Raw genomic sequence first — 12764 nt, 5'->3', positions numbered from 1 at the left:
TGCTTTGGACATCATTTACAACCCAAATTTCTTTTATCTGTCTTTGGCTGTGTTGGGTCTTCGTTGCTGTGCACGGGCTTTCTCTAGTTGCGGTGAGCAAGGGCTACTCTTCTTGGGGTGCATGGGCTTCTCGTTGTAGCTTCTCTGGTGGAGCACAGGCTCTTGGGGCACAGGCTTCAGTAGTTGTGGCACACGGGCTTAGTTGCTCTGCTGCATGTGGGATCTTCCTGGACCAGGGCTCGAACCTGTGTCCCCTGAATTGGCAGGCGGATTCTTAACCACTGCACCACCAGGGAAGCCCTATAACCCAAATTTCATTCTTCGGTAGTGGGCAAATTTTTGCCACCTCTTAACAGATGAGATTAAATCACACCTGAAGGCACCTTTGCTGGCCCAGTTCCCTAGAAAGGAATGACAGAACAAACCTGATAGTACTTGATCCAAGAATAAATTTTTAATTACTAGGAGATAATTTGGAAAGAAAAAAGTTGGCATTATGTATGTCTCTGCCACCCAATAACACTGCTGCCTGGTGTTCAAAAATAAAGTTAACTTGAATCTTGAAATTTTTCTTCAGGTTAAATAACTGAAGCAAGTAAGGGAATTACAAACATTCCTCAAAAGGGTTGGTAGAAAACTGTGATGCCTCCAAATTCAAACTGAGTTATTTTGATATCTGAATAAATCTGTAATACTTATGATTCAGCCCTAACAAATCAATACAGTAGTAACAAATTCAGGCAGGTGAGGAAATCAGTACTGGAAGGAGCAATTAGGAGCAACATCCCCTACTCAAAAGATGCAACCTAGACACAAAAACTTGAAGCAGAGTTCAGAGTATAAATCATGAAGGGTTGCTGACCAAGTAAAGTTAAAGCTCAAAAATGCAGTTAAATCAATTTGGGAAACCAGTTTGAACTTACACCATTTTCTCCAGTATTTGCTTTTAAATAACGAGGCATTTTTTTCCACCACAAAGATGTCCAGAAAATGTAGGAGAGACTTAAGGATGCCCAGGTTTCAGGCCTGGTCAAATCAGTTTGGTTTTCTTTTTCGTAAATTCCTCAGTTTTGATATAATACCCTAAATAAGTAGTACGGTAGTAAGACTGATACAGAGGAATGTAGAGGGACAACTTGAGGGCTGAGGGCAACAGTTTCACTAAGAATTTTCCCGAAGAGGCAACTAAAAAGTCAAAGAAACTAATATTCTATTTCCAAGTTTCTGTGACTTTAAAACATTTCAAAAATGAAGATTTCTTGTGGCCTTTTTAAGAGAATTTTATTTGAGTGGTTCTTACAAAGATTGTTGCAATATGAAAGTCATTTGTTTGATAGAAATATCAAGCTGTCTTGTCAAACACACTGAAGTAACCCAAAAATATATTTCAGAGCTCACAGAGCTTAAAAAGAGCAAAGATTATATGCAACCAGACAAAACCTATTTCTGCATTTCCTATTTCTTGCTCAGACTGCTTTGCTTACCAGACTGTCACTAAACATCCTGAGGAAATGCAGGGATCATTTTGTTTGGAATCTTAGACACACCCGAACACATAATATTTACAAAGAAACTTTTACAGATACATTAATTGAAAAGATACCATCCAGAAATTTAATTTTGAAATCTCCTTTTCTTGCCAGTTGATCAGAAGGCAAGATGAGATGTTAATCAAACAGCCCTTTTAGCTGTCTTAAATTTCCATAAACTATGTATTCCAGAAACCTCTGCTAAACCATTAACCAAATATCAACATTAGTGAAATGTAACTGCTGTGTAAAAAGTTAGGCTTCTGAAACATTAAAAACATCATTACATCCCTGTCTGCCTTTTTATGTTAAGCACATTTGTTCCCCTAGAGCTATTCCTATAGATCCTTAATGTAATTTTCTACATGTACATTTAAAAGGCAGAACAAGAGAACAGCTTTGTATACAGTGGGATTTGCTAGTTAGGGAGAATGAGCACACTGCATTCCTGTTAACATTTTTATTTTTTCAAGGTAACAGGAACTGTATACAAATGACAGTAGACCCTTGCCTCTTTATTTTTATCTAAATAAAAGATAACTCAAGATGAATTCTCAAGAAAGAAAAAAAGCTATGTACATAAGGGACTATGTTTTCCTTCATCGTCTACTTGGAACCAGTAGTTGTGTTGCTGTCATGGAATCAGGAAAGAGGTTGTGGTAAGTTGGAAGAGGTACATACGCTGCTGTTATCATTTTACCTGTTGAAAGAAACACATATGGTCGTTTAGCTTCTTCACTTAGATTAGACCATTAAAAACAATCACTCAGAAAAAAAGGTCAAACTCACCAGCAAACCACCTGCCATGCAATGCATTGACAGCAGCAATGGCTGCAGCAATTGATGGGCACTTCACATACACATTGCCCTAAAATACAACAAAAAAGGTTAAAGGTGTGATATACAACATGGACTCCAATAGGTTTACTCAAGTTACCTATAGAAAGACTGCTCTATAACTGCATAATTGTTTCACTAGCTATTATATATAACCTAGAAATTTATTGAAAATAGTTCATCATCCCCAAAACTGGCCTTGTTAGTATCTTCTATGATATGAAAGCTGCTGAAGAATGAAATCAAGGTGCCAGAATTTCATGGCAAACTTTGAACACTAACCAGCAACAATAATGCTACATGATGACCTGAACTATTTTAAAAGTGTCTTTATTTTGTAGGGGGTGTATTTAGTCAGTATGCTAAAGCTTCCCTCAGCAAAAAACAAAAAACCGTACGCTCTAAGGAACAGTGATCATAATATGCCCCAAGTGTGTGTGAAAATTAAGACACAAGAAAGCAACAATCAAAATACCTGAGCTGAATTTTTGTCAACATAAATATGAATAACTCCTCCATGTTTATTACATTCTTCAATCACATCATCTTTAATCTCTGTATCCCATCCAACTTCTTCTTCTCTGTAACAAAGTATTAAATCTATGAGACACTACTCAAACTTATAAAATGATACATATATATTCCAATCTGTATAAAAAACCTTAGTGTGTTATTTAAAAAATCATTTAACATTTAAGTGGTTAACTGACATCTTTCAAAGATACTTATACCAAGTTTATCACCATTTCATAGGACTACGAAAAGAGTATACGGGTGATACAAATAAATACTGATACAAACTTCACAGAAAACTACTAGATATAAATGGAAAACAAAATCTACAAAGCTTTCAAATGAATTCCAATCTTACAAACACATTCAAGGGAAACAATTCATAATGTGCAGAAAAATAATTATACTAAAAGGATCAAAATTGCGGCAGTTTGAACTATGAAATATGTTGAAAACATGCTAAATGTTAACTTAAACAAGTTAAACATTAAAGATTTCACAGCATACCCTTTTGAACTTGACCGAAGTATATTACTTACGTTTGAGGGTTAAACATGTTAGAGAGTTGGAAACACTGTGTTGCAAGAGGTTGAACAGAGGCAGCTGCAGCTAATGCTGAAGCTAAAAAAAAAAAAAAAAAAAAAAAGAGGGAGAAATCAGTTTCATGGAAAATGCATCGGAATATCCCTATGAATAAAACAAAGCCCAATATAACCACTGGACCCACAGGGTGAAACTAGGGTAGTCAGTCACTTCACTAATTCACCATATTCAATAAATGCTATCAAACATCAGTGTATATAATACCCCATTTTAGCTGCCAGAAAGCTAAGGCAACTTAGTATTTGAGATAGCTGATCCTAAGTTGGGACTTTTGTTTTTAGAAGGGAAGTTAAACTTTAAGTGTAGTGAAAATTCATTCAATTAAACAAATATCAGTAATACAAACAAGAAAATAAAAACAAGACTGATTTCGCAGGACTGCTGGAGTTTATACCCTGAGAAGCAGGGGATGATGCAAATACAATATTAAAATGCCAACTAAATCTATACCATGTTTTATTTCTTATGTTTCTGCCCATGAATATATAGTTACATATTTTCTTTTAAATATATAAACATTATAAAAGGATGAAGTTTTAAAAATAATATACATAAAACCATCCCAAGTATTTAAGATTTAACATCTTAGGACTATAAAACCTACTACAACATCAAATTAATATTATAAAAATGATTGGATCTGTTCTAGCAGGAGAAACACTAAAGAGTAATATGTATCTATAATAGTCATTGTTAAAAATAAAAAACTACTGGACACTAATACTTAGGAGCAAATTTAAACCAATGTTGGTTTTAAGTTTTAAGTGCATTTTCCAAGACAGTTGCTCCATTGCTTTTACGTGACTTAGAAAACATTACCAGTAGCTGTTACAGAACTCACCGTAATCATAATATTTGACCAAATTTCATTCCAATACATAACAATAATAAACAAAGCTATGGATAAAACAGTGCATTAGAAATTATGGTAATTAAAATGAACAATAACCTGAGGAAGTATAAGAAACATTCCACTGAATAAAAACTAGGGCTGTGCATGAAATACATCATAAAAAGATAGTTTCTGATAGAGTAACAAGTGCTTTTTGCTTCTTTATAGTTTACTTCAATAAACAAGTACTTGTCTTTCATAAAACTTTGTATGAAAATAAAAATGCTAAGATAACTAACGTCAAATTCTATTGAAGAAAGTTAAAGATGCAAGTGTGCTTATATTACAATAAAAAAACGAAGCCCACTGTGTACCTTTATCATAAACAAATGGAAGGAAGTATGCTTGGAAAAAACACTAGAAGGTCACTGTATGCTATGAATACTGAAAAATATTAGAAAATGTATCATGGAAATATTGCAGCTCAACCTAGATGAATGCAGAACACAATGAATTCAGCATAGAAATATTAACTAAGAGGAAAATCCACCAGTTCTACTTTTAAAAATCTGTTAGGAAAAAAAAGGTTGAGTACAATTGTCTCGTTTGCTGAAAAAATTAAGATACACATTTAATTCCTGACTATCAAGGAACAAGGAAAGACCTTTTTCATACAGAATCATTTACCTAAACGACTTTAAGTATATCCTGTAAGATACCAAATTACCGCAACAAAATGCTATATTAAATGGCAGAGATTTACTTGATAATTGAAAACTAAGAAAACAATAGCCTATTTTATAAATTGTTTCACAATCTCTGAAATCTGCATGCAACTTAGTTCTGGATAATCTCATTGCTTGGTACTGCTTACACAAATCACTGGAGTTAGTTTTTTCCTAACCTTACATTAAGTTCACAGACTCCATGTTCTAAAAGATTTGTCTACCAAAATGACAAGTTTCATCTTCTGACATCTATATAGAACGTACAATCAGAACACAAAGATAGGCATACAAAGTTGAAAATAATTCTAAGCAAGCTATAGCAAAAAAAAAGCATGGACATTTATCATCTTTATTCATGTAATTGTAATGACTTGGATTAGGCCTTCTGGCTTACTGTTAATGACACTGTATGTCATTCGGACAAAACGGCCCAAAATACAAACTACAGTAGTAATTATGATAAAATATATATACACAACTATGTCCTGCTACATTAACATCCACTTCAAAAGCAAATAAAAAACTCAACTCACCTTCAGTCTGTTGGGAAAGTCTTGTTTGCAAATCTATAACAAAAGAGAATTCTACAGCTCAGTGCAGGAACAATGAAGAGCCTCAACTAACAGGGTAAATGTCAGGAAAGCATTAATAAAAGAGGACTATGGTAGCAGGGTTTATCAAAGTGAACTTATAGTAAAACCTGGCAGCCAAACCTCCTTCCCCATTCCTCATTGACAAGGCTGTGGGGCCTTTTTCTTTCCTCCTATCCTAGGAAACTTATGCCTCTCTATTCCTATTCCTAGAACTCTTCCACATCTCAAAGGCATTCCACTAAACTACTCTTCAGAACATGGGAATAATGGGAAATGGGGAAAGGGAAGCACACCGGTCAGAAAATGCATGAAAACCCTGATCTTGAGAATTCAATTCCAAGTACTTGGGATATTCAACTATTTATTGTTCTATCAGTGTCAGTAAGCATTTTAAACTTTAGAAGTTTATGGTGAAAAAGTAAATACTGCAGCAGTACACATCAAACACTTTCAATAATCTATCGATTAAGTAGTGAAAGACCCCATTCTAACCATATGTATATATTATTTAAGTTCTTTTAAGTTTTAAGTTGTCATGTCCAGCCCAGAAGGTGGTAGTTTTATTAGGTCTGATTTCCTGGCCTATTCTGGAAATTTAATGAGGCAGGAATGAAATCTAATCAGATTTACTATAATATATGTAGTACAAGAAAAATCTAAACATCTAGTCTGTATTAAAAATAAACAGAATGGTGATTTCTACCAATATATTTTCTCATATAATCATTAAAATTCTACGAGAAGGCCAATTAAGAGAAAGCTGCCATCAAGTGAAAGCAGCAAGTGTGAAAAGTAAAGAAAATGTCACAGTATCCAAAGGTATCGTGAAGTTTAAAAACTATAGAAATATACAACACAGAAATTGTTTGGGTTCAGTAACCTAATTTTCAATAACACGTGATTCAACTGCAATACTTTATTACCATCATAAAACATGGGCAAAAATGAAAAGGGATCTGCAGCCCAAGTCACATGGGGATATAAGAATACCTGGGTCCTAGGTGCTCAAAACTGGCATCCCAGGGAGTTGAAGAAATGTAACTGGTGTATACTGAAGGAACTTGAAGATATGACCATAGGAACATTGTCAACGAACTTTAAATTATAAAGCAATTTGTCTTTTTTCCCTAAAATGGGAAAATATGTATAGGTATCAGAAATCCATGCTATATTAAGTGTATATAAATCAAAATTTCAAAAATGGTTCTTCAGGTCATTTGTAACAAGTTAGGAAACAAAGCATGGGTTTCATAAAGATAAGAACTAACTTATCTTAGAAAAGACCCATTAAACTTCCAGAATAAAGACATGTGGATATAGTGATAGGCCACTCTTGGTCTCAAAAAACTTTTAAGAACTTCGGCAACAAGGGCCTCAAATATTGACATCAACACTCAGCGATTTATCTAATTTTAACAAGGAATGTGTAAGGTTTTAATGACAGGAGAAAAATACCCAGTTATGTAAATATGTACCTTAAAATAGAGTGCTGATTATTAATTCAGTAGTAATAGCAATTTACCGAAGTTTTAAGAAAACAGAACCAAACTTTAAAATCATCTATCAACACTACAAAGGGGGAATATAACAAATAGTTAACTAAATGGCTATCTTAAAGCAATCCACATGGACATTTAGAATTTTCAGCCTTAACATAAAACTACCCAGTTAAGTGTGCCCTGGGAAGTATAGTCCTTCTTCATTCATCGTAAGAGAAATAATGGCTTAGGGAAGTAATAATGTCTAACACTGAAAAACTATAATTAGGCGAAGATATTGTTTACAAACCAAATCAACATACTTGATACAGCAGCCGGGATATAACAGAAGATTGTGTAGAAATGAATCATACGTATTTGTATTAAATCCCTAAAAGGCACCAGCCTCTAGTGAAATACCTAGAATATGGTATTTCTCTAGCATTTTTCTAAATTATTCAAAGAATGACCTGAACAATGGGAAACGATACACCGATACAGTTTTCAGGTAAAATAGTAACTGCCAAACCAGAGACTAGGATATATTTCTGAAATGATGGGTTTTCCTTTAGTATCTTCAATTACAGTACGTGACATTCTATGACTACGTGTTCACTGCAAAGAATTTAAATGTCTAATACTTGTTTAAAAAGTCAAAACAATAATTTAGAGAAACCTGGAGTCATTAAAATGATTCATAAATACAGAAATGCATTAATAGTTATGACTGTTCTTCTCATATGAATACACTAACATGATTGTCAGTAATTTTAAAGAACTACCAATCAGATTTCAAAATATATCACAGTTTGAAAGGAAGAACAAGACCCTAAAAGTACTCACAAACTTTCGAATATTCACTAAAAAAAGGAAAACACAGAAGCGCCCCCTATAAAGAATAATGCAGATGCAGAAATGATCCTCTCTGTTGATTAATGGCTTTTCAATTGAAAAGGAAATCATGAAGCAACCACACAGAACTTTATATTCAGATGCAGCACCATGATCTTATATTGCCATATTTTCTTGAGTTAGTGTTTCTTGTCATCTAAAGTACAAACTACAAACGGTTCTTCTCAGATATTCTAAAAGCAAGGCTTCAACATCTCAAAATTTAATACTATCCTAGCTCATAGATTTGGGTTAATTTCAAGTGCCTGAGCCACAAAAGAGAAGAAAACAATGTGATTCATAAACTAAACCCATTGTTACATAATTGTAAGAAACTATCAATTCTCTCCCTCTTTTCCTCACCTCTCCAGGCACTTCATTCTATAACTCAGAATCTCAAAATACAGTTGACCTTTGAACAACTGGGGGATTAGGGACACCAACCATCTGAGCAGTTGAAAACCCATATGTAACTTATAGTAGACCCTCCATATCCTTAGTCCTTCCAAATTCATGGATTTAACGAACCATGAATCGTGTGGTATTTACAACTGAAAAAAATCCATGTGTAAGTAAACCCTTGCAGTTCAAACCCATGTTGTTCAAGGATCAACTGTAGTATGTTCTAATTAGGAAAGCAGTTTTCTCTGCACTCTTTATACTGTAATTATTTTAAATAAAGCTTGATTCAAAGGCCTCTGGTAGCCTTCCAACCAAAAACATTACAAAAACCATTTTTCCTTTGAAACAATATAAACTTTTTGGTCTTCAATAAAAGTGATACATTTTAAAAGACTTAACAACTTACAGGGACTTCCCTGGTGGTCCAATGATAAAAGAATCCGCCTTACAGTGCAGGGGACGCGGATTCAATCCCTAGTCAGCGAACTAAGATCCCACATGCCACGTGGCAACTAAGCCCACGCGCCTCAACTACTGAGCTCACGTGCTGCAAGCTACAGAGCCCACACCCTGATACCTGCGCACCACAACTAGAGAGAAAACCCGCATGCCACAACTAGACAGGAGCCCACGAGCTGCAACAAAAGATCCCGTATGTCACAACTAAGACCTGGCCAAAAATCAATCAATCAATCAATCAATCAATCAAAACAAACCCAAAAAACAACAGCAATTTCAACTAAAAATTGGTATGCAGGGTTCAAAAATACCCTGAGACAGTTTATTATGAGTGGATAATTATGTCCTGTATCACCACTTCCTTACATGAACTCTTGAAATCTGTAAGTTAAAAGTACTTGATGAATTGAATTCTCAGTAAGTCCTTTTAAATGCAAAAATTTGGCAAATTTTCGAATTAGGTGAAAAAACAATGATTTCAAATAGAAAAGATTCAATTCCTACCTGCCACAGCACCAAATGCCAGAGAGCCACTCATTTGCAAAGCCTGCTGTGCTGCTGGTGGGATCTGCAAGCCCGTACCTGTAAAAGAATAGGTCTTAACATCCTTGCTTTGCTAAGAGCGGGAAAATCCTAGTTTTCTGGTTGCTTAATACCAAAGTCACTTCATTAAAACAAATTACAGTGGTCTTTGGTAGCAGGGCAGGTGAGATTATTTCCAGGATCTCCTCGGATATCAAAATCCACAAATGCTCAAGTCCCTCATATAAAGTGGCGTGATACAGTCTGCCCTCCGTACTCACAGATGCAGAACACACAGATATGGGAGGCCAACTGTTCAGGCAGGACACAGTATTAAGCACTGCAACTAAATTTATTCTGAAGTATGAGGATTTAATTATTATAGAAAGCAAAAGAAATCCTGTAACATATGCTGTGGTACTCAAAAAGCACCATCATAAAGTAGATTCCATTATAATTAAGGCAATGAATTTCACCTAGGAAACCACATGTGCCGTCCAAGGATAACAGTCAACCCCAAAATAAGAAAAAATAATTTTGCATTTGTTTGTCTGCATGGTTACCTTTCTCATTACGGTATCAACAAATCATTCACAGCACTAGGATAAACTTACCCTCTGCGAGTCTAGCCATTAACTGGAGACGACCAGTTGTTCCCAAGTCAATTCCAGTCCTTTCTAGTTCATCACTGTCCAAAAATGAGCTAGCACTGGAAGCATCAGTACGTTCAGTAACATGACCAACTTTCATTGGCCTTCCTGCTAGCTCAAATCCATTAAGTTGTTCCAAAGCTTTCTTGGCACATTCTGAATCAGAAAACTATACAATTGAGAGGGGGATAAAAAGTCCAATAATTACTTATATATGAAAGGTAAAGAAACCCTTACTTATTAAAGCTAGTATATTCAATAATTACATCTGCAAGGATGATAAAGTAACAAGTTCAGGCTGTAAGTAATATAACCTAAATTATCAGACCACCAAAGTTTACGCATATTAGATTTATTAATGTGGAGGTTTAAAGGGCAAGACATTATCAAGTAATGACACCTGTCTTTGGGAATAAAGAATCTCAGTAACAAAATGTGAAAAGTAGTTTTTCAAATATCAAAACCCTTTTTAATATGCTGGAATAAATAATGTTGCTTCTTTTCTCTCATAGAAGTACACTATTCAGGAAAATTAAAAGTTCAACTCAGGTTTTTAATACAAAACTTAATTTTTAATACAAAATTCTGGGTCATTGTTTTATTGCCAGTTAAGTAAGTATTAGTCTTAATTTCAGGATGCAGACACAAAAAAACTTTAATTCACACAATCTGGTTTTAATATAATGGAAGAATGGGCTACATTCTAATTCCACAGCTTCATCTTTCATCAGAATGTTGAATTGTTTAAAAGTAATTTTTTCCCATTATTGAGATAGGAACAATTACAGATAGTAGTTACAAAATATAAAAACATTTAGACACAGAACAGAACCATGTAGATTTACATAATCTTGCTTTAAAAAAAATATTTATTTATTTGACTGCACCAAGCCTTAGTTGTGGTAGGCGGGATCTTCATTGCCACATGCAGGAGCTTCGCTGTGGTATGCGAACCCTTAGCTGTGGCATGTGGGATCTAGTTCCCTGACCAGGGATCCAACCCCGGGGCCCCTGCATTGGGAGCTTGGAGTCTTAGCCACTGGACCACCAGGAAAGTCCCTATATAATCTAGCTTTGCATACAGATCAGTAAGTCATAGGAAATAGTTCATACTTGATTTATGTTAAAAAATTAAAATGCTCTGCAAAATGTCTTGTTTACATGACATTTAGTAGTGTTCTAGTGAAAATATGGCCAGTGAGCAAATATTCAAGCACTAAATCTAGCATATAGAATACTAAATACTTTAGATAATAGTAGGATGAAATATTTCTAAGTTTCATGTAAAATCCCATAAACACCTTTTTTTGGGGGGGGGGAGATCATGCTAATGTTACTAGTAACAAAATAGCATGTTAGTGTTTTATAACTTTTTTCTTTTCACCAACACACACTGAGGTAGATAAAATCCCACTGAACAGTGGAACGTATTATCACTACAGAATAGGTTTCAATTTTATTTAAATTTGGTTATAAGACACAATTGTAATTTCTTGATAAAATCTGGGATCTCTGTATTTTTAAAATTTTTTGTGTACAATGGCAGCAGTCATAACAACTGTCTGTATTTTAAACTAAAAATGTGTTTCCAGCACTTTCCAAGGTTAAAAAATAATTTGAAAAACTGTTCTCATGTAACTGGATTACATCATGAACATTAATATATAAAGAGTTTACTTTTAAAAGGGCACCTCCATTCACAATTATTCCAAGCTGCCACTTCATACCCTATTCAGGCACTGGGCTTCAATGGTCAGCTACAAACACTTTTAATAAGGCAATCCTGGTCATGGTTGTCCGACGTGTCCATATAAAAAGTAAGAGAATTCCAAGAGACCTTTATGCAACTAACATCTTGTGTCACAAAAGAGACTGAAGAAGTCCTAAAGGAGTGAATGACTTCAATTACATGAAGAGTTGGCTAAGCAAACCGACCATAAACAGAATGATAACTGCTTTAAGTTTCACATTTGGTGGACACCTTTAGCTACTAAGAATTGGCTACTAACAGCAAAATAAGTTAAACCACTTGAAAATATTAACCTTACCTCCTTCCCCACTATCAATAACCAACAAAGCTTTACACTACTTTACTCAAATCAAAAACTTTTAAGTCATGTTAATCATGGTCAACTGCTTACCGTAATAAATCCGTACCCCTTGGATCGACCTGTTTCACTATCCATCATAAGCTGGATGCTTTCAATCTACAAATGAAAACCACAATTATTATTTATATAAATGAAAGGGGGGGGCAAAAGTATTTTAGCCCTTGAAACATGATTTTAAAATGGCTCCCCCTAAAACATAATAGAAAACATATCACAATCCCTCATGCCCAAAAAATCTTCTTTCCAGAGGCCGAGGAACTTCCTAAACAGGAAGTTATGCACTGGGGAGTCTTTTGCATCAAAAACCACTAAAAATCTGAAATCCTTTGCAGAATACAATGTTAAAAACGAAATCAACCTTTTTTCTTCCCCTTTGCTAAAATACACCAAATGTTAATTCTCAATTATGCCAGACACAATAAATTGCCTGAAATGTTGGAATAACTAAAACAAACAACTGGATGTGGTTGATGGTTGCACAACACTGTGATATGCTACAAAGCAATGATTGTTCACCTTAACTGAGGGAACTGTATTTACTACATCACAATATCCCAACAAACTCGGCCATACAAAGGAAGCATGAAAAATTAAAATACAGCACCCACATATTATA

General features: G+C 34.7%; 1 protein-coding gene across 6 annotated transcripts in view; it reads right to left on the bottom strand.

The window, feature by feature from the left end:
- Positions 1-1256: 1256 nt before the first annotated feature.
- Positions 1257-12764, bottom strand: part of RBM39 (RNA binding motif protein 39) — a 29763-nt gene continuing 18255 nt past the window's right edge. For 4 of the 6 annotated variants that reach the window (XM_082643386.1, XM_082643387.1, XM_082643384.1 and 1 more), the window contains 8 exons: positions 12179-12244; positions 10002-10206; positions 9370-9447; positions 5576-5626; positions 3419-3500; positions 2842-2947; positions 2319-2397; positions 1257-2229 (listed from right to left, as the gene is read on the bottom strand). In XM_082643386.1, coding sequence (XP_082499512.1) covers positions 2129-2229; positions 2319-2397; positions 2842-2947; positions 3419-3500; positions 5576-5626; positions 9370-9447; positions 10002-10206; positions 12179-12244 — 768 coding nt within the window. In that variant the 3' untranslated portion in view covers positions 1257-2128. The remainder of the gene's footprint in view (positions 2230-2318; positions 2398-2841; positions 2948-3418; positions 3501-5575; positions 5627-9369; positions 9448-10001; positions 10207-12178; positions 12245-12764) is intronic. The other 2 variants (XM_082643389.1, XM_082643385.1) reach the window with 1 other exon arrangement.

The sequence above is a fragment of the Mesoplodon mirus genome (assembly GCF_964341445.2).
Source record: "Mesoplodon mirus genome assembly, chromosome: 15".
Taxonomy (NCBI): Eukaryota; Metazoa; Chordata; class Mammalia; order Artiodactyla; family Ziphiidae; genus Mesoplodon; species Mesoplodon mirus.
Note: the sequence above shows the minus strand (reverse complement) of the source record. Positions and strands in the feature narration are given on the sequence as shown.